Source organism: Lissotriton vulgaris, chromosome 1_1 (genome assembly GCF_964263255.1).
Source record: "Lissotriton vulgaris chromosome 1_1, aLisVul1.2, whole genome shotgun sequence".
In the NCBI taxonomy this organism is placed as follows: domain Eukaryota; kingdom Metazoa; phylum Chordata; class Amphibia; order Caudata; family Salamandridae; genus Lissotriton; species Lissotriton vulgaris.
Genome location: NC_141685.1, coordinates 756,600,598 through 756,623,128, shown reverse-complemented (window position 1 = coordinate 756,623,128; position 22,531 = coordinate 756,600,598). Strand labels below are relative to the sequence as shown.

General features: G+C 47.9%; 1 protein-coding gene across 3 annotated transcripts in view; it reads right to left on the bottom strand.

The window, feature by feature from the left end:
* Nucleotides 1-22,531, bottom strand: part of DHX9 (DExH-box helicase 9) — a 208,302-nt gene that overhangs the window by 142,887 nt on the left and 42,884 nt on the right. For all 3 annotated transcript variants that reach the window (XM_086955648.1, XM_086955651.1, XM_086955658.1), the window contains exons 8-9: nt 15,277-15,413; nt 15,000-15,089 (exon numbers count right to left, since the gene is read on the bottom strand). In XM_086955648.1, the coding sequence (XP_086811774.1) occupies nt 15,000-15,089; nt 15,277-15,413 (227 nt within the window). The remainder of the gene's footprint in view (nt 1-14,999; nt 15,090-15,276; nt 15,414-22,531) is intronic.

Genomic DNA, 22,531 nt, shown 5'->3' with positions numbered 1-22,531 from the left:
CATGGGTTAGACGACCCCTCAAATATGGTTCTCAGTGTCTCCTTAAGGGATTTTTTCTGAGTGTGAACCAAAATGTAACCAGTGTGCTCCTGCATTCGTATTTTTGTTGTACAAGGCCGAACTCAAGCCGAACTGTACTTGGGGAGCCTAAAAAGCCTTTTAGAACACTGGCACTGGACTTTTTTCATCATCTTATCCTTATTTTTGATAGTGAGGTCGAGCAGTAAGGTTTTATCAGAGGACAGTGTTAAGTATTTGTTGTACACACTCAGTCAGCAAATGGTTTCACACACAAAGACAGAACTTCAGACCAATTCTTTTTGTATAAAAATATTTTTAGTTATTTTATTTTCTAGAACAAAGCAAGCCTGGCACAGTAAGCAATACATACCTTACAGTAATAACGCAGTTGTTACGCAGTTTGGATTGCAATTGTATATGCACTTTGTTTTGATTACAGTACTGTTACTGAGAATGCAATACTTTGGAAATACAGTACATATACTTTGCTTAGGCCTTTTAGTAAAATGACCAGTAGATTAACAGGTGAGTATAAGCGTTTTTGTCATTTAGTACAATTTTAAAAAGATTTTAGGTTTTCCAACTCCACACTAAGAAACTTTTCGTAGAAAAACAGTCAATGTTATCCTATGGAGGAAAATAGTGTTATCTGTTAACAGGTAAGAACTTTGTTGTGGAAGTTGGTGTTCTGTGTTTAGACTCAGGGGTCCCCCAGGGTCAAGGATGCATTCTTGTTACACCGTCAGCGGCACTAGGGCGGCCGGGTGCTGAGGCCCAATGTTATCCAATTGGGGATGAAGGGGCCTCCGGTTGGTGGCTGCTGACGAGCAGGCCACTGGGTTGTGGGAGCAAAGCTCCTAGACTTAAGCTCAGGACAAATGGTGGGTCAAGCAAACTCAAAAGGTGCACCCTCACGCCACTGGGGCGGCCGGGTGCAGAGTGCTGTTTTGGCATTGGGCGCCCTGTAGCTTTTAATGGGGAGTCTCCGGTTTGCAAACACTGCAGGCTCTGGGACAAAGGTCTTCTGGGTGTGACCACCACTTGGAGAGGTAAGTTGGGAAGTTGGGGGTTGGTTAGGCACGGTCATTGGGCCACCCAAAGCAGTGTGGTGTTCTGTGCAGGGGTGCCTTTTAGGGTGGGATCTTCTTATCAGCTCCTGGTCGCGGTTGGGGGACCTTCCGGTTTGAGGCTGCAGGCAGGTCAGGGATCACCGGCTCTCGGGTCAGTATCGCAGGGGAGACCTCCACTTGGTGTTGGGCCACTCTAACTCGGGCTGTGGGCGTCGGGTGCAGACCTGCGGATCCTTGCAGAGCTGAAGTCTGTTGATGAACAAATCCAGTGTTCACAGGAGACGGCGTCTTTGGGATGGAAGACAGACAGGTCCTCTGGATTGTTCGAGGTTGCTGGCTGCAGGACACACTAGGATTTTGCTGGAGAAGGTTTGAGTTGAGGAGAGGCCGGTAAAGCTGGGGTCCTGTCAGTGGGAGTCCTCTTGTTAGCTTCGGCATGGCTGTTCGGTCCTTTTCTTCTTCTGGTTTCTTGTCTCAGTAAGCAAGGTCCAGGGTTGCCCCCTAAATACTAGATTTAGGGGCGTTACAGGTAGGTAAAAAAGGTTGGGACCAATAAGTCCCTTCCCTGGGGTGGGTATACCCCCTATTATGCCACCATCCAGTGAGAGGAGGAATAAGCCTTTCCCTGGTTTGGTGGTTCCCCCCCCCCAAACGGACTGAGAGTTGTGTTTTACCTCGCCTCCCCCACCTGAGGGGTAGAGTTGTCATAGGTGGGCACACCTATCTTGGTTTTCCCGCCGGTTCTCCCACCCAAAGTGAAGGTCAGAACCAGTGGGGACCAGTTGCTGAAAGCAGCAAGTGGCCTGGAGAAGTTCACAAAGGCGGAAAGCCTTTGAAGCTTCCCCTTCTTGGACCCTGCCCATCCTGGGGGAGAAGGCTTCGTACCTCGTCCCAGTATGTGCATTGTTTCAGCCCCCCCTTTTTAGGTCTCGCCTGTCGATGCGCATGCGCATCGAGCAAGGCGAGAGTATTGGCACTTATCCGCTCTTTATCCACACTGCAAGGAATCGTGGCGATTCCTTGCAGTGCACGAGAAATTTAAGCTCAATGCGCATGCGCATTGAGCTTAAATGCGCGTGCACATGCCCCCAGCCGCCTGCCTTGCCTACTCTCTCTCACAGCCTCCCCCAGCTCCGCCCCCTCACTACTTGATTGCACGGCCGCTAGGCCGTGCCTCCCCTACTCTCCTCCCCCCTCCTCCTCTCCTCCCCTGCCTGCCTGCCGCTAGGCCGTGCCTCCCCTACTCTCCTCCCCCCTCCTCCTCCTACTCTCCTCCCCTGCCTGCCGTGTCGCACCTCTCCCCTCTCCGCCCCCTCCCCTGCCCGCCCCCTCCCCTGCCCGCTGTGTTACGGTGAAAGGCTTGTTTCCGTTTGTCTCTCTCCTTTCAGGTATTCCCTTCCTGTATTCTTTTTCCTCGAGCTTTACAATATTTCTCCCAAGTGCCCCCACCTTCTACCTTTGTCCCTCAATTTAAACATTTTCCTTCGGCCTCCTTTTCAATTATGCTCCTCAATTTTCTGCCTTGAGGTTCAGTCGCCCCCTTCAATGGCCTTCCTCTCCTCGTCCTTCCTTCCTCTTGCCTCTCTCCTCCGTTCCCGGTTCCCACGCTGCCTGTCCCTGCCTCCTGCCTGTCTTTGGGGTCTGCATGCCTCTCCTGTCTGACAGGGCGGCTGGAACTAGAAGGTCAGTGTGGATTAAGGAACAGCTGGTGTGTGCGCAAACAGCACTCGGCCTCTTCACCCCCCACCTCCGTGTTCAGGCTCACTGGGGCTGCAGTGCAAATCTGGGGAGAAACTCAGCGAGCACGTTCAGAGTGCCGCACGTGCTGTGCACAATTGCGAGAGACAAGGGGAGTGTCACACTCAGTTTTGCAATGTTACCGGTTTTCTGGATGACAATAAAATGATTAAGCCAGATTAAGCCATTTTAGATGCCTCGATTTCCTTTGTTGATTAAGCCTGAGAGGCTTAGCCTCAACCAGAGGGGTTGTTGAGACTTCACACACTGTAGGACCTGTGGTTTTAGACACAAATGTCGACTTTTGGTTCCTCTCTGTACTGCCGGACTTAGGCAACACCCAGCTCAATGCAATGCTAGTTCAAGCATGTGATGTGGTCTAGGGGTGGGGTTGATGGCTTCTAATGGTGTGTTATCCGATGGCCCGGTTTCTAATCCTGGCTTCTCTATTCAAGCACATTGTGTGATTCTGAACAATTCATTTTTTTTCTCTAAATGATTAAATTCCGCTATTTGTCAGAATTGGGAGTGCCTTAAAGTGGACTACTAACCGCTAGGCCAATAGCCACAGTATTAAGAGTTTTATAAAAACACTAAACATCTACATGGATCATGTGATCCAGTTCAGTAGGGCTGGTCGAGCTCTGCAACCGAGACCTTCCAATGGTGTCATGCTGTGTTGCCATTGCTATAATTTTGTCATAGTCTTGGTTGTTGACACCTAGCTGTGGTTCGATACTCACCCTCACCATCACTCACCCTCACTCATCCTCACCCTCACTCACCCTCACTCACCCTCACCCTCACTCACCCTCACTCACCCTCACTCACTCACCCTCAACCTCACACTCACCCTCAACCCCTCACCCTCACTCACCCTCAACCCCTCACTCACCCTCAACCCCTCACCCTCACTCACCCTCAACCCCTCACCCTCACTCACCCTCAACCCCTCACCCTCACTCACTCACCCTCAACCCCTCACCCTCACTCACCCTCAACCCCTCACCCTCAACCCCTCACCCTCACTCATCCTCAATCCCTCACCCTCACTCACCCTCAACCCCTCACCCTCAACCTCACCCTCACTCACCCTCAACACCTCACTCGCCCTCACCCTCACTCACCCTCAACCCCTCACTCACCCTCAACCCCTCACCCTCACCCACCCTCAACCCCTCACCCTAACTCACACTCACCCTCACCCTCACTCACCCTCAACCCCTCACCCTCACACAGTGCAATAGGTCTCGGGGCATTTGAGTTAGAGCTTTTAGAAATGTTTATGGCTTTTTTTTTTTAATTCTTTAGCATTGGCTACAGGAAACAAAAATGCTAAAGATTTACAAAAAAAGCCATAAACAATTCTAAAAGCACTAACTCTAATGCTGCGAGACCTATTGCATTTCCAATGCTTGTTTTTCCAGGGGGCATCTTCAAGATGCCCTCTGTGTTCATTTTTCATTAAATCCCACCCTGGCATCAGTGTGGGTTTAATGTGCTGACAAGTTTGATACTAAACTGCTCAGTTTTCAGTGCAGCCATTATCGTGCTGTGGCGTTCGTAATGACAGACTCAGAGCACCATATACTCCTAATGGCAGCACTGCACTTACAATGTCTATGAATGGACTTCAACACTTTAGGGGTACAGGGCTCATGCACCCGTACCCTCACCACTAGTATAGTGCACCCAGCTAGAGGGGTGACTGATCTATGCCAGGGTCGTGGGTTGTAGGCATGACACACAGGGAGGTTTCTTGTGCATTGAGCTCCCACTCGTGGGATGCAGCTGTCGGTCTGCTGAGCCAGTCTGCCTCCATGTTGTCCTTCCCTGGTAGGTGTATAGCTAAGAGGTCTATTTTGAGTGGGATGGCCCATCTCCATATGTCCTGCACTAGGTTGTTTAGTGCGACTGATTGTGTTCCTCCCTGTTTGTTGATGTAGAACATCGTTGTGGTGTTGTCTGTCTGCATCAACACTCTATGCCCGTACTGGAAGGCTTTTAGGGCGAGGAACACTGTCTTTAGTTACAGGTAGTTGATGTGCCTGATCGCAACTGTTGGACTCCACAGGTCCCACACTTTGAGCTGGTTCATGCGTGCTCCCCAATTCTTCTGGGATGAATCTGTGGTGATGGTCACTGTTGGGTTTCGTGATGATGGTCACTGCTGGGTTTCGTGGTGACAAAGGCTTCCCCTCTTATGTTCTCCTCATTCCGCCACGCTATCTCCTCTTGCACTGCGTGCGTTACAACCATTAGATCTTCCCAACTCCCTGTAGCTTGTGACCATTGTTGTTGCATCCATTCCTGGAATGGTCTCATGTGTAGCCGTATATTGGGGACTAGGTGTATGCAGGACACAATCATCCCCATGATCTTGCTCGCTGTCCTCACTGTCAGAGCTCGCCCCTTCTGGTACAGACGTGTCTCCTTCAGCAGGGCAAGTGTTCTATTGTCGCTGGGGAACACTTTGCTCTATATGGCGTTGATCTGTGCGCCTAGGAAGATCTTCACTTGCTCTGGTTCCATTGAGTATTTCCCCCAGTGCATTGAGAATCCCAGTTCCGTTAGCGTTTGTGACCCGTTGTGCATGTTCCTTGCATGGTTTGTAGGAACTTGCTTTTATGAGCCAGTCGTCGAGGTAGGGGTATTGATGGATCCCTTCCCTCCTTATGTGCGCTGCCACAGCATCGAGGCACTTGGTGAAGACCCTTGGTGCGGATTTTAGTCCGAAGGCCAGGGCGGTGAACTGGTAGTATGTTTTGTTGATGGCAAATCTCAGTAAAAGTTTGTGCTGTCTGTTCATGGGAACGTGTAGGTAGGCGTCCTTTAGGTCTATGGTGAACATACAGTCTCCGTCCCTTATCTGAGGAATGACTTCTTGAAGAGAGGTCATCTTGAATTTTTGTGTTATGTATTGGTTTAGGAACTGTAGGTCCAGGATGGGTCTTAGTGTTTCGTCCACCTTTGGTACGAGGAAGTAGTTAGAGTACACTCCCTTGCTTCTTTCTTTGAATGGTACTGTTTCTATGGCTTCTTTGTGGAGGAGTTCTTGAGCTCTAGTTCTTTTGCAGAGTGCGTTTTTCTTTTCGGTTTCCTGTTTGGCGGTTTCTTTTCCAGTTCTATGCAGTATCCTAACTGTATGATATTCAGTATCCATTTGTCTGTTATTTTCTTCCATTCCTGGAAGAAGTGTTTTAGTCTGCCTCCTACTGGTGTTACATGTTTGTTGATCTTTTGTCCGTGTGACCCTTTTCTGCTGACTTTGTTGTGCCCCTCCCCTAGAGGCGTCGTGTGGGTGGGCAAGGTTGGTGGTGCGGAGTCACTTTGAAGTGGGTTGCCGCCCCCCCCCTTCTTGTTTGTCCTCGTCCATTCGCCCTCCAGCGAAAGGACTGGCCCAGAGGTTGGTATTGCCAGGTTTGTTTTTGTTGGCCCTGCTGTGCTTGGTTGTCACCCTGGTAGCCCTGCTGTGATGTCTGATGCGAAGGCCCAGTCTGGTTTCCCCCTCTTCAGTTTTGCCTCCGTGTGGGTGTGCCTCTCCTCATTCCTCTGAATTGCAAGGCCCCAATGGACCTTGCAGTTTCATTTTCCTTTTTGAGTTGGGTGAGTTTCTCATCCACTGGTGCCCCGGATAGGGTTTCACCATTAAAGGGGGTGTTCAGGATGTTATTCTGTACTTCCAGCTTGAAGCCTGATACTCAGCCAAGCATGCCTTCTCTCTGTGACCCCGATCATCATGAGCCTGCTGGACGTGTCTGCCGCATCCAGGGCTGATTTTAGGCATGAGTAGGCTATATTCTGGCCTTCCTCCACCAGGTGTGTTGCCCTCTGATGGTATTGCTCAGGGAGGTGTTTGAGCAGTTGTCCAACCTCGTCCCAATAATGGTACGTATGCCTATTGAGTAGGCCATTAGAGTTGGCAATACGCCCGTGTACTGCTGCATTCCTCTCTATCTTCCTTCCAGTGAGGTCTAGCCTCTTACTCTCTTTGTCAGGTGGTGGGCTTGAGTTTGTGTGACCGTTGGCCCTTTTTCTGGCTGTTGCTGAAAAGATGGAGTCAGCTGTGACGGATCCCTGGATGTAGGGAGGATCCTTAGAGGAGTGTTTGTATATTTTCTCTGTCCTGGGTGTGACAGACCTGCAGCTTGCTGGTTCTTTGTATGACTCTCTCCCCTGGTCCAGGACACTTGGTAGCATGGAGAGGAATGGACTCCTGGTTTGAGTGGGGAGCAGGGTCTCTAGGAGGAAGCATGCTTTTGGTTTTTCTTCCTCTAGTTTCACTCCATAAGCTGTTGCCGTGTTCCTGATAATCATGTTGTAGATCCCAATGTCATCTGGCGGCAAAGGCCTTGAAGGGTACATCTCCACGGCCTCTTCCGGGCTTTCGGCAGTGAGGTCCTGCCAATCCAGGTCGTGCGCCACCGAGGATGCAGTGTCCAAACTTGTGCGCTGGTCTTCTTCACCTTCCTCGATATAGTATAGGCCCTCTTCCTCTTGGTGTTCCTGGGGCTCGGGAGTTTTTGGCAGCTCTTCGGCGTTGAACTCGTCCTCGACGATAGTCGTCTCCTTCGACAGATGGTGAACCTCTTCATCCGCTCATCGAATTCTCTTTTCCTTTGCAGGAGGTTATCCATTTCGGCCTAGATCCTTCTCTTTTTCCTTTCCATCTTGGCGGCCTGTTCGGCGTCGAGTGTTTCGGACGATCTCGTCGACTTCAAAGAAGCCTTCGGGTCCTTTTCCTTCGGCATCGAGTGCTCCTTTTCGGGGGCATGCTTAGACGACCTAGGCTTTTCGTGTGTTTTCGCCTACTGAGAGTCCTTTTCGAAGGATCAGCTGGGCTGGTTGTACCTGGATGCAGCTGCGGCTGTCGAAATGTTCGGGGCCAGTGCTCCTTTCGTCGACTTAAACTCTGTTTTTCGAGAGTCTGTCGGGGCTTTAGGGGTCGACGTCTCTCCTACCTCTTTTGTAGTTTTCTTATCAGTCTATGACCGTGAAGTCATCTGGTCCCACGGCGATGTTGTCCTCTTAGTCACTGGAGAGGCCCAAATCCCGAAGTGACAGAGGTTGGCCTTTTCCCTGCATGCTGTGGTTGGCTATCCTCTGCCTCTCTCTAATCCTGAGAGTCTTCGGCATGAAGACGGAGCTGGCGTTGCAATCCGTGCTTTCGTGGTCGACCGGCAGGCAGAGGTTGCAAACCAGGTGCTCGTCCTTCTGTGCGTACTTGTGGTGGCAATTGCGGCAGAATTTAAACGGGGCCTTGTCCATTCCTGCGCTCAGGGTGCCCCCTGTGTGCGCATCCTCCGTTGGACGTCTAAGTATTCGAAGTTCTCCTCCTTATTCGTCATCCCGGCGGTCTTGTTCCTGGATGTATTCTCCAAACTTTTTCGGTAGATTTCAGCTTTTTCTTTCAAAAACTCTGGAACCTCTCTGACGATCCAGTCCCAACGGCGGGAAAAAGAATCTTAAGATGGCACCCAAAGGTGGGAGCTTCCGAAGGAAGCGTGCAGACGTCACAGGAAATACACCAGAAGGTGGGACGTCGACGCCCACCTGGGCTACGAAAAAAAAAAAAAAAAAAAGACTGATTCCTGACCCAACCATTAGACTGCGGTATAATGGACAGCATAGTGAATCCAGAAAGATTCACGCTGCAAAACTGTGCTACCCTTTACCAGGGGCTGACCTGTGGCCAGAGATGCCAACTGGGTTTTGTGTTCAATGCAGTTTTAGGGAAAGAATATAGGCCCTGGGTACCTGATTGGCAGGAGCCCAGGGCACACTCCGTCAAAGCACATCAGCAGTTCAGCAAAAAATGGGGGCAACCATGCAGAGAAAGAGCACCCTGTACCTTTACACAGACACACTGCCTTTGCAGACTGATGTTTTGGTGCAGAACAAAGTGAAAGAGTCGACATGGCACTTAAATAGGGCATGGTTTTCTTTTGGTGGAGTAAAAATCTGGTTCGTTCTTTTTCCCACTGTCAGTAGAGTTTATAGTTTATTAAATTAGCACAGTTAATTAAAACCATTGCAATAAATTATCATAGCGCTGTTACCACGTTAAAATCAAAAACAAAGAAAACCATCAAATGTAAGTTCATACACATTACTGACGAGGCAGTCAGTAGCATGGAGTAGTCCCCGATGATGAAGCATGACACCAAGGGGCCTGTTGGTGTGTGAGGGGTATTTTACACAACACTGAGTGTCCCCCTTCCCTGTGATACACACTGGTAGTAGGATTCTTCTTGTTTATTTATCAGTGCCCGTGGAGTAGGAATCCTACTTTGTACTCTACCTCCCTTCTTTGTTAATTATAGTCTCTAGGCAGCGCACAGCTGCAGGAGTTTTTCCCTACAGACATACTATATCACACACATAGAAAGACACACACTTAAGTATAATAAAAGAAGCCAGCGGCCCCCTCACAATGGAAGATGAACATGGTCTCACTTTCGCAGAGGACGAAATTGACAAAATTCTAGCAGACAGCAACTTTTTTGAGGGCCTATGTAATCAGGACACAGGCCCACAAACAAATGATTGGAATGAATTGTTGAACCTCAGACGTAACCAAATAAAAGCAGCCTTACATGGGCTGTTTATGACCCAGTACCTCCGTAACAAAATGGCACCACCTGGCCTGATTGTGAAAAACGAACCACTAATTTTCCAGCATGATATGATTTTCAAGAAAGAGTGGTCATTAATCTCATGGCACTGCTCAAGAGACTGGTTAGTACTTATAATTAAGACAGCTGCCAGGATCACACAGGAACTCAAAATTGAAATAAATAAAATTGAGGTCCAATTGAAAACATATATCTCACCGGAAGAGCTGAAAACCAGACTCGAGGAACTGAATCAACAGATGACCGACTTAGAGTTCAATCTAAAACAGAGCAAAACCAACAAACTGACTAAGGATGTGGCAAAGTTCACTCCCGAAAGTGCTTATCCATACACAAAAGCGGATTATGTCTCGAAAAATAGCTACAGCGACGCGGATAGCGACACTTCGGATACTGGCTCCTCAGGTTCCAATTCAAGCGGAAACAAAGGAAACAGACAACGCAGAGGAGGATGGAGACAGAGGCGTCAACAGTTCCCTAGACAAAGAGGATGGCGGGGATACCAACCACCAAACCACTTCCAACAATTTATGGGTCCACCACAATTCAACCCCTTCCAATTCGGACCAATGTGGAACCAGGAATACAGCGATGGTTATTATGGACAACAACAACCCTATGGAGGGCAACAACAACCGTTTTTTAGGGGCACGACAGAACACATGCGGGAAGTACCGGAAAGGCAACAATGTGGTGTGGGAGGACCAGGAACAGCCCAATGCCCGAACAACTCGGAGCATGACGGGATCACTTCCCAATCAGCCATCAACCAGCAAGAGAGGGACTTAGTGGTGAACCTCACACCCATCACATTAACAGTGACGCAGAAGAATATCCTAAACAAAGGCTTGGGGTACGTACCCGCTCAGAAACCGGATATTTTTAAACTCAATGTGGAGTTACAAGACTTCTTCAGAAAACTAAAACTGCAGGCTTTTTTTAAAGATAAACCTATGCCAGAAGAGAAGACAGACACGGGTTTGAGGTTAAAATCAACCTTCACCCCACCCGACTCTAATATCCCCGTAGAAATTCTAACCTTTGAGAAGGCAGTGATCACAGAGGTCAACAAGCTGAACACACAAGGGAGAAACGTCTTCTACAATACAAGTGCAGAGGAACAGAAAGCCCTTCGAGAACTGACGGCCAACAGCGAGCTCGTTATTAAACCAGCAGACAAAGGGGGAGCTATAGTGTTACAAACCCTTGAGACATACGACAAAGAGTGCCAACGTCTTTTGTCTGATGAACGGAACTATAGAGTGTTGGAGAGAGACCCAACAGAAAGACTTCGAACACGGATCGGCGGTATGGTGGAGGAAGGCCTAGCCCATGACTGGCTCAGCAAAAAGGAAGCGGATTTCCTACAACAACCCACCCCGAAGATACCATACTTCTACTGTATCCCAAAGATACATAAGAACATCGAAAATCCACCAGGAAGACCAATTGTTTCTGGGATTGGGTCAATTCTGGAGCCCTTGTCAAAATTCTCTGACGCATTCCTCAGACCAATGGTACAAGCGACAAACACGTACCTGAACACCAAATCGGTCCTACAACTCCTAGAGGAAAAAATATTTGATCCAACTGCACAGCTCTTAGTAAGCCTCGACGTGGAGAGCTTGTACACGAGCCTGCCCCATGAAGAGACACTAGAGATTATAGAAGAAGTACTCTTCAGTCATGCATGGAAGTATCAGACACCGAGGAACCTGGTCCTAGAATGCATCACCATGGCCCTGAAAGACAACTTCTTCAAGTACAAAGAGACACTATACCTACAAACCCACGGAACGAGCATGGGTAGTACTTTTGCCCCAAGCCTAGCAGGACTATACGTCCACCATCTGGAGGAACACAAAATTCTACATGAAAGCAACCCTTACCGTTCCCAGATTGACACCTGGAAACGGTACATAGATGACATTTTCATCATATGGAACGGGGACGTCAACAGCGCCACGAATTTTGTGACCTGGCTAAACAACCAGAATGAATACCTGAAATTCACCAGCACCATTTTAAATACATCGATGGTTTTTCTGGATCTGAATATTTACAATGAGGATGGAAGGCTAAAAAGCACTACCCACTTTAAACCCACCTCCAGGAATTGTCTGTTACGCTACGACAGTTTTCATCCGCGGCACCTAACGGAGAATCGGCCGTATGGCCAATTTTTAAGACTACGGAGGAACTGCACAGAATTGAGCGAATTCAACAGATAAGCAAAAGACCTAAGAACCAAACTTGTACAAAGGCAGTATCCCACATGAAACGCGCCAAAAACAATCACAGGGAGGCACTCATAGAAGAAAACCAACAAGAGAAAGGAACAAACAAGAGGCCTATTTGTGTGACAACTTACTCTTCCATATCGAACCAGGTATCAAAGGTCATCAATAAGCACTGGGGAATATTGAACTGTGGAGACCTGAATTTTGAGAAACCGATGCATGCACATCGGAGGGGCAAGAACATAAAGGACATTGTGGTACACACTAGACCACGGGAAAACCCTACTGGAAGACAAAATATGACTGGTATCCAAGGTCACTTCCCATGTGGGGATTGCAGTTGCTGTCACCAAACCCAAAAAAGCAGAACCCTTACCTTTAGAAATGGCACATCATGGGAACAACGCCAATTTTCCAACTGCAACACAAAAAACGTGGTCTACATGATAACTTGCCCATGTGGACTGGAATATGTGGGTATGACCACCCGACCCGTCAAAATAAGGATAGGGGAGCATAAAAGCAATATACGCTGCAAGAAAACGACAACCAAGATGGCATCACATTTTTTGTCACACCAGCATTGCATCAATGATTTACGCTGGACTATCATCGAACGGTTACCCTCTGAAACGGGCTTGTTCCAGAAGGAACAACGCTGGGTGTTCCGCCTGGGAACCCATATCACAGGTCTAAATGACGATATACCATGGAGCCAAATCACCTGACCACCCTTGAGATATGAGAGGGTCAACAACAAGAAATCTCCTGTGTAAATGTGAGCCTGGGAACCCATATCACTGGTCTAAAAAGCGATATATCATGGAGCCAATTGACTTGATCTTTCTTGATATAAAAAAGTGCCAACAACAAAAATGCTGTAGTGTGGATATCAGCAAAAAGATGCCACCAAACTGAATATATCTAAATGAACTTTTTCTCTAGACAACGAATGTAGTGTACCAAATCCTTGAAAAAAACTAGCATTGAAGAGGATATGGACACTTCTTGTTTAACTTGTGTCCCTTTTGAAAAAAACTGACTGGTAATCGGCACCCTGACGCATCCTGAGTGATGATAAAATAATGAAAACAGACGAACCAGACATCCCCAGTGATCAGCGCTGCCTACAAACAGTATTGCGCATGCGCCGAGAATCAGCGGAGTGAGGCGCGGCGAAATCACTTGTGCGCACGCGCGCATGAGAGACAGCCGAGCAGCAGCTGCGTTGAAGGGTTCTCTATCAGCGCGAGCCACAGCAAGAGCCCGTGAGTGGCTGACGAGCGGAAGGTCCATATTTGGACATCCTAAGACCCGGCAATTAACAAATGACAGAGGGATACATGTTACATGTGGTTAGATCACATGTACATAGGAGGCGGCAACATGGATGTTTCCTTACAAGGTCGCTTGCCATTTCCGCTAATTAACCAATGAAATCACACCCAATCCTCCTATATATACCGCCTAGCTCATTCGTAATTCATTCACGGCGGAGCAGCACAGGGTGGTAGAAGGAGGCCAATTTAGGCGGATTTCGTGAGTATACTTCAACAAAATGCAACCCCAGTTTGTCCAGGTGTAGCGTGGAGTTAAACAGTGAGTAAAAGCTACAACACTGAATCCACTTCTCTACCCTCATAGATTGTGGATCCACCTACCTACCTTGATGCCCAGGATTGGCTCATGAGACAATACACTACAAAGACCATGAGTATGTCCAAAGAAAATGAGTATAAACAAAAAAAACCTAAATGTGTCTTATATGTTGTGTGTGTTGTATGTCCTTTTCCTTTACAGGTGTAATTAACCGTTTGGGGCTCCAGGTGACTGCACCTGTCTGAGCCATTCCTATATGGTAACCAAACCTTATGGTTTTTTCTTCTTTTTTTCAGGACATGTAATTGCATGATCCAAAAAACCGCTGTAGGCACACTGTAGCCGTCTTTAAAATTGTTATCACTTTTTAGAAAAATTAAGATAACCCCCCCTTTTTTTCTTAGAAAAACGTGAATAGGGTTGGGAAGTTGTGCCCCGTCCTGAAGAAGGTACACCAGTACCGAAACATGTCGACGCACACCAGAGGTTTTGTCCCTAATTAAGACAAAAAAAACGTCGTTCTTTAGCACACCTTTTAACAGCACCAGCCAGGGGTACGAAATAAAGTTTTTTTCACTTTACCCACTAGCCAGGTACTTTTTAACTTTTCACCACAACTCCCACTCACATCAATCCCTTTTCACTTACACTCAACACACCACACATAGTCCAACTTGTCAACGCTCCCGCGTAGTCGCAGGTCGCAGCGTGCCGCATCCCTTTAGCGGGGTGCGAAGACCCCGATGATGAAGCATGGCACCAAGGGGCCTGTTGGTGTGTGAGGGGTATTTTACACAACACTGAGTGTCCCCCTTCCCTGTGATACACACTGGTAGTAGGATTCTTCTTGTTTATTTATCAGTGCCCGTGGAGTAGGAATCCTACTTTGTACTCTACCTCCCTTCTTTGTTATTATAGCATGGAGTAGATGGCCATGGCAAACGTTGACGGATCACCTTTCAGTTGCTTATTGCTGCATTTGGGCAGTAACGAGGCATCTAGACCAGGTTAAACAAATGTAGAGACAACAAAATAATGAAGTAATACTATCAAAAATTGTGCTGTAATACGCAGCATAATTTGCCTTTTCTTGCCACATAAGTTAGTCGACCCTGCCACAAAATGTGGTCTCTCCCGACATAATTCAAGTGGCACGGAATAAGATTCATAAAAACCATGTATGACAAATCAACGTTTACAACACATACTACTCCAAGCAATAAGTTATTTTAGCAAAATAGGTACTAGAGGGAATGAACGCATACACACGCTCATCATAGGCTAGTCTTCAGAAGCAGAAATACATTACATAAATGTGCTAGTATTCCCTCATCTTTCCTGAAATTATATTGGGGAATGTAGCTAGATAGGTTCAGTTGTTCTGCTGCCTGCAACCACTATTCTAGAATGAATTGTCGATTACTTTTCCACATACCTTCCTCTCCTTACATTATCCCAATTGTGGGGTGCTGTATTTCAATGGCAAATCTTTTTAACTCCAACTATAGTATATTTTATTTTTGGACAATAAAAACGAAATTTCAAAAAACAAAAGCAAATGTGTAGGAAAGCTACCAGAAAACTGCACACCAACCAGAAAAGAGGAGGCCTCCAAGTGGCTGAGATACGAGGTGAGGCATGAGAAACAAAGTCACATCAGCAATGCATTGGGCAAGAAAACAGTTGACATTACTCACTGGCGGCATCACTTCGACACCCAGCTCCTGCATCACCATCTGCAATTGTTTTTCCACATCTCCATTCAAGTTCACCATGTAAGGCTCAATCTGTGGAAAATGAACATTATAGTCAGTCTGTAAGACAAAAGGCACCAAAGCTACAAGGCTAATATCAGGATCATCTTGTTTTCATGGGACCATGGAAAGTCAACATTAGCCCCAAGTATCCAATGGTCACATATTTAGCCAGCACCAGCTTACCGCCAAAACAAATACCTCAAGCGATGGGACTCACCAGTTCTCCTTCTTTCTTCTTGGTCTGTCCAGAGAATGCCTCGATCACATTCAGATGGTATAGCTGGCGAACAAGTGAGAGGGCACAGGACTGAGCTGCCAGTTTCTTGTTGGACCCATGCTCACGAGCAGTAATTCCTAAGGCATACCAATAAATAGATTACATGGAATATGGAAAACGTACCCAAGGTCCCTCTCACACATACGCTTTCCTTTCCTATCCAAATGGTGCTTGAATCAAGGTAATAAAAAAAAATGGCTTAGCAGTAATTCTACAATGCATAGTCCATGAGCCCAATTCACCATCATCATGTAATAAAGAGCAGTAACAGTTTTACCATGCATTTTATAGTAAGTTTAGGGACTACATTCAGCATCTATTTACTGTCTTTGGCCTCACACTGAAGAAATGTACCTATTTCCAATAGAAAAATCGGCCCAGGCAAAACGCATGGACTGGCAGTACACCAGGTACTGGTACATACAATTTAATTATGCTGTCAGACATCACTTGCTACCATTTTCATCAAACGGATTAGAAAACTGGATAAGCTTGGAGATTGTTGCAGCACATGCAGGAGTCAGGACTGAGGCAAGAATATTGAATACAAAATCTTATTGTAACCAGATTTCTTTGCCAATTCAAAATTATGCTTAGAGAAAGTACATTATATAGCCCATGTGTAGAAAGCGGTCTCTGTATGAACTATACAAAGTAAGGTATAGGGTGCACAGAGTCCAGTGGATCCCTAGAGGTATAGCAGAGGTTAAAGTAGATAATACCGTACTCTTTTGTGGTAGTGTGGATGAGCAGTTAGGCTTATTAGAGGGTAGTGTTAGGCATTTGTTGAACAGTCAGTGAATCCAGACCAATCATTTGTGTGAAAAGGTGTTATTTTGTTAGTTTATTTCTAGAATCAAGAATTACTTCGTAGTAGGCAAGTTAAACAAATGAGTAAATACTGGTTTGGTAGGAACATATAGTTTACTTTTGCAGTTGAGAAAACAATTGGTAAACTGTTCAAAAGCACTTGAGATTACGGGTAGATTACTTTTGGATTAGTGAGCGATTAATTTTCTAATTTAGCATGAAACGCACTCCCAACAGTTTGAGCAACACAGGACATTGATAAATAGGTTAACTCTGGTGAAGGGAGAAAGTTACTTTTTGTTGCAGTACAAGACAGTTCAACACAAACCCATCATTCAGACCTATGGATAAAACAAAGTGTTAAGTTCACAGGTAAGTAAACTGTTTTAGGATTGGATTTGGGGGGGGGGTGGGGGGGGGGGGGGGAGAAATCAAAGGTTACCCACGGTTCAGGATGGCACTCAAGGTGCACCATCAGTGGCACTGGGACGGCCTGGTGCAGAGCGCTAATTTTAGCCAACGGGGCTCGAGGTCACCTTGGTTGGGGCTGCTCGATCTCGGGAGCCAAGTTCCTGAGGTTAGGGCAAAGGGTGTCCAGGGTTGGCACTTAGTCCACACCACCAAAGGGGCACGGGCGACCAGGTTCAGGGTGCTTGAGGTGTGGTAAGCCCAAAGTCTTCCTATGGAGGATGATGGTTGCAGAAAAGGAATGCAGGCTGCAGCCAGAAGACTGAATGACGCGAACCAACGACTGGAGGATGAAGTTGAAGAGTTTCCGGACACAAGGACACAGTCGGTCGGGCGACTCAGGGGTGTCCTTTCGTGTCGGGTTCTTCTCACAGGTCTGATCACGGTTGGGGGGACCCTTAAGGATAGGCTGTGTGCGCGCAAGAAGGTCAATGGAGTTTGTCCAACACTGGTCAGAATCACTGGGGTGTAGGGCCACTCTAAGGCCATGGGCGTCGGGTGCAGAGTGGTGAGGACTCGCCCATCCGGTTGGATCTTGAGTCCTGGCTTGGGTTGGAGAAATCCGGTGTTCATGAGCGATCTGAGTTCTTTGGGAAGGCAGTGCAGGTCTCCGTGTTCTTGGAGGCTTCTGGCTGCATAACAAACCAGGTTCAGCTTGCAGGAGAATATGAGCAGGAGACAGGCCAGTAGGGCTGGGGGGTAAAGCAGTTGTCCTCTTGAGCAGCACAGCTCTTCAAGCCTTCTTGTAACGTCGAATCTGAAGAGGCAAGGTTCGGGGGTGCCCCTAAATATAAAGATTTAAGGGCGTTACAGGTGTGTGTAGGTTAGGACAAATGGGTCCCATCTACCGAGGAGCCCATTAACCTGCCAGGTAGTGGCAGATGACTAGGAGCTAGTCAGGAACCACACCAGAGTTGGTCGTTTTTCAGGAGGCATCTCTAAGATGCCCTCTGTGTGCATTTTTCATTTTACCAGGCACTAGCATCCGTGTGGGTTGAAAGGGCTGGGAAGTTTAATACCAATCTTTCAAGACTTCAGTAAAGCAATCATGGAGATGTGTAGTTTGTGTCGACAAACTCCCAGCCCATGTACTAAAAAAGGGCTCCACTGCACTTACAATATCTGTAAATGACACAGGCACAGTAGGGGCATACTGCTCATGCAGCTATGCCCTTACCTGTGTTATGGTGCACCCTGCCTTTAGGGCTATATGGCCTGCTAGCAGGCGACTTAGCCATGCCATAGGCAGTGTTGGTGGGCATGGCACACAGGGATGCTCTGGCAGTGTGTGGGTGTTAAGGAGAGGGGCCTCAGAGGGTGGCATAATTCACACTGCAGCCCTCAGAGGCCCTCTCTGGTCACAAAAACCTTGGTACCAGGGGTACCTTTAAAAAATGGAAATTACAGGTGGGCCAGAGGTGTGCTAGTTGTGGGGAACAGAGGTATAGTTTTTGGAAATAACCCAGGGGCTGGGGCCTGGCTAGCAGGATCCCAGCACATGCTCAGTCAAGTTCAATGTTTTCCTAAGGGTAAAACAATATAGCGGTTAAACAGGTAAGTAATGAACTTAAAATCCCAGTCTTCGGAATCAAAAGTCAGCAAGGGCCATGGGTCAGGCGAGTACCAAAACTGCACCAGCTGCAGCACAGGGGCGGCAGAGTGTCCTCTCTTCGTAGGTCATCAGGATCTGCTTCTCTGGTACCAGAAACTCCTCTGAATACTTAATTTAGGGTAGTGTAGGGCAGTAGAAAATGGGCTACTGACCCTTGGGGTCACTACGCCTCCAATATAACCACTTCCTTTGGGTAGTTGGCATAACCATGTCCCAGAATTCTCAAGTATGCCATCAAAAAGATAAGTACTTCTGAAAAATTGTGTCCACCAAATAGTAGCCCACTTTAAGGGTGGTACTAGCCTGCAGGCGACGGGCCGACATGACTATCTAATTTCCCACCTGTCCAGAAGCCAAGGTGGCTCTGGACAAGGGAGAAGTGGCTCCCTATCTTATGAAGGGAGCCAGATTTGCTTTTTAAAAGCGGCAGCCCTTTGAGGCTTGCTGCCTAAGAAACGCTACTCAACAGGTTATCCTGTGGGATGGGATATTACATCCTCTTTCTGGACAAGCTTTTGTTCTGGGTCTTCAGAGAGCAGAGGCTCTCACCCGAGGAGGTCAGTACAGTATATGGGTGGCAGGCTGGCAGAAACCAGTGAGCAAGTACACCAGAGGTTGGTAGGTTTTCAAAGGGCACCTCTAAGGTGACCTCTGGGCGCATTTACTGGTAAACGCCACACTGACATCAGTGTGGGTTTATCATAATGAAATGTTAGATACCAAACATCCCTATTTTCAGCAAACCCATCATGTAGCTGGAGAAATCGTTTTTCGCAATGTCCAGCACATGTTATAAAATGGCTTCCCTGTCCACTTGCACTGGCAGTAATAGGATTGAGCATATCTGCTCATAGAAGTATGCCCTCAAATGTAATATTCAGCAACTAGCCTTAGGGCTGTTAGGCCTGCTGTATGGGTGACATACAAATACGACATGCAGTGTTCGGGACATGGCACACAGGGCTGTGTGACATATCATGTTTTCACTTTTGTCTGCACCAAAACAGCATCCTGCAATGGCAGTCTTGCATGTGCTTGGTGAGGTGTCCCTTAGGGTGGCACAATTTGTGCTGCAGTCCTTAGGGACCCTCTTTAGTACATCAGGCTCTAGGTACCAGTTTTACCAATTGGGAGAAACAATTGTACAATTTTGTGAAAGAGCCTGGGGACTCTGGGGACTTGGTTAGCAGGCACTCCAGTGCACTTTCAGTCGAAATCCCATCATTTACCAGGAAAAAAGTGGGGGCGACCAAGAGGCACTTTCCTACAGCAAGCCTGCAAGAACACAAAATAGTTAAAAGGAAAAATGGGTATTGAATGACTCAATACAATCATTTTTAGGTCTCGCCTGAGCCAGCTCGCATGCGCTGCTCTGCGAGGCTTCTAGTGAGGACTTCAAACTTGGACCACACGCTCGTGCGTGTGCTTTTTCACACTATTGGCCTTTGCGTGCATCTAAGAAAGACAGCACGCAACTGGCCAAAGGCGGGTGCATGTCCCGCCTGCTCTCTCCCCTGGCCTAGGGAGCAAGCAGCAGCCCGCACTGTGCCTGCTGCATTCCTTAAATTCTTTACAGTGCACGCACGCACACCACTCGCAGGCTTTTTTTTTTATGTCATCGGAGGCCACAAGTTGGAATTGTAACCAGGCCAGCTCAGTGCTCTGTCCTTCCTGTTTACTTCAGCACTTTACTCCTCCGGTTTTGAAATTAAAAGCAGAACCGCTATCAGTGTCAGATGTTTTGAAACTTCATGATGATTAAAGAAACAATGCCTTCATTCACTGCATAGATATGGTCACCTCATGGATATATAAAAGGAGTTATGAAAAACAAACCAGCTTTGAAGCAAAGCCACCTGTATTTTTATGTGGCCAGATGCAAGAAAAAAAACGGCGAATTCTATATTATGGCTTTTTGTGTATGAAATTAACTCCTTTGGAAAGAAAGCCACAATGCAAAATAATGTCATAACAGAACCTGTGTTTGCAAAGCTGAATGGACCAAGCAGGATTTGAACCGGTAACCCTGCGGTCAAACACATGCCCCTACAGTGAACTAATTAGTCCACTAAGCCACCATGCCCGTCTCATTAAACATGCAAATTGAAATGAAAGCTGCTACTGACGCGAGTCCCATGCTCTCCACACCACTGGAGTCAAGCTATCCTGGCTGAAGATGGCTGATAGCCAGAAACCGGTCCTAGGATGCTTGATTCCGGTCCAGGAAAGACATGGCTTGGCAGTTCGGGCTGGACTGTTCCCATGAGGCACAGGGTCAAGGCTGATTTGCATATAGCCATGTCTGAACTGGGGTGGTGTGGAGTGCAAAAAAACGATGGATTTAGGCCCAGATCTCTGTAGGGGGTGAATGTATGACATTGTTCTGCATTCTGTCCATTAACTGTTAATTTTGCACTAAATGTTTTGGCAGCATGCAGTTCGAAATGTGATAGAAGATAGGCTTAAGATTAAATAGATATCTGGGGAAATGTTCCAGTCATACAATCAATCAGTCAATCAATAAAGCACGGCTAATCACCAGATAGGGTTTCCAGGAGGTATCTTTGAACTAATACTTTCATTAGCAGAACTGAAACAGTGTGCAACTCCTGACGTTTAATAGTAGGGACAGGAGAGGAGGCCTCGAGCACATGTCTGCAAAGATGCACAGGCCCTTACAGTTCCTTTCACTCCACATGATTGTAACCCTCAGCGCGCGCTGCTTGCTCAGACAGTCACATTCCAGGAGGATGACTCACCCATAGCTCCTTCTGCATGTGGCCTTCATGAAATAACCTCATAGCAATGCCGCCAGCTGCTGGGGCAAGGTGCGTGCGAAGGAAAGCCTCCGATGTGATGCCAGCCATCGCTGATCTGTTCTTCATTGTGCATCTGCTGCAGCTTTTTGAACCACAAACGTCACCTTGTAAGAGTGCAGGGGTGTCTTTTGACGTCGGGAAATCTTACCCTCTGCTGGTAGCGGTTGGAGGGGTCTCCTGTTGTGAGACTGCAGGCATCGTCTGGGTCATCGAGGAGGGTCCTTGGGCACTGGATTTCAGGTCACAATCGCCGGGGGGGGGGTGTGGGGGGGGGGACGTCCTCAGGGTCTTTGTCCACTCGGGCACAGGCCGGGCTCGGCGGGTGCAGAGTGGGCTGGATTTGCGGTTCCTGGCTGGCACCAGGGGTATTGCTGTTTGAGCAGAACCACTGCTCATGGGAGTCCCAGTCTTTAAGAGGTTCAAGGCAGGAGGTCCTCCGGGGTGTTCAAGGTTGCTGTCCGCAGGAGACGCCGGGATTTAGCAGGAGCAGGTTCAGGTTCAAGGATCATCAGGCCTGTAAGGCTGGGGCCAAGTCAGTTGGTGTCGTCCTCTTGTTAGCAGCTGCATGGCAGGGCTTCTTCTTGATCTTCTTTCTTGTTTTGGAATCGGGATCTGAGGAAGGAAGGTTCAGGGTGCCCCAAAATACTAAATTTAGGGGTGTTACAGGTAGGGGAAGGGACCGGACCAATCGGTCCCTGTCCTGGGGTGAGTACACCCCCTATCCTGCTCCTCTCCTGTGGGAGGGGGGCAGGAGCCTATCTCTGATTGGGCAGGGCTCCCCATCCTCAAGATGGCTGGAGCCCGGAGTTGTGCTTCACCTCGCCTCTCCCACCTGAGGGGTGGAATTGGCACAGGATGGCACACCCCCTTTGCTTACGTAGGGTTTCCTGCCAGAGTGGGGGTCAGAACCGGTGGGGGCCAGTTGCTCGGTACCGCAAGTGGTCTGGAGAAGCTCACAAAGGCATGCCTTTGAAGCTTCCCCTGCCCATTCTGGGGGAGGAGACCTAGCACCTCGCCCAGGACGTGCATTGTTGCAGGCCCAGGAGAGTGGATGGCTCTATACCCAGGGTTCCAGCAACATGTCTGCTGTGTGGCAGCCTAGGCAGCCTCTCAGACAAGACGTGGATTGTAGGTTAGGTTCAGGGGGCAACTCTAAGTTGCCCTCTGTAGTGCATTTTACATTCAATCCCACACTGGCATCAGTGTGGGTTTAATGTGCTGAGAAGTTTGATAGCAAATTTGTCAGTCTTCAGTGTAGCCATTATGGTGCTGTGGAGTTCGTAATGACAATCTCCCAGCACCATATACTCTTAATGGTATCACTGCACTTACAGTGCCCAGGAATGGCCCAGGGTACTGTAGGGACACAGGGCTCATGCACCTGTGCCCACACCACTGGCATAGTGCACCCAGCTAGAGGGGTGACTGATGGATGCCAGGGCAGTGTGTTTGTGGGCCTGGCACACAGGGGTGTGTGCCATGTCGA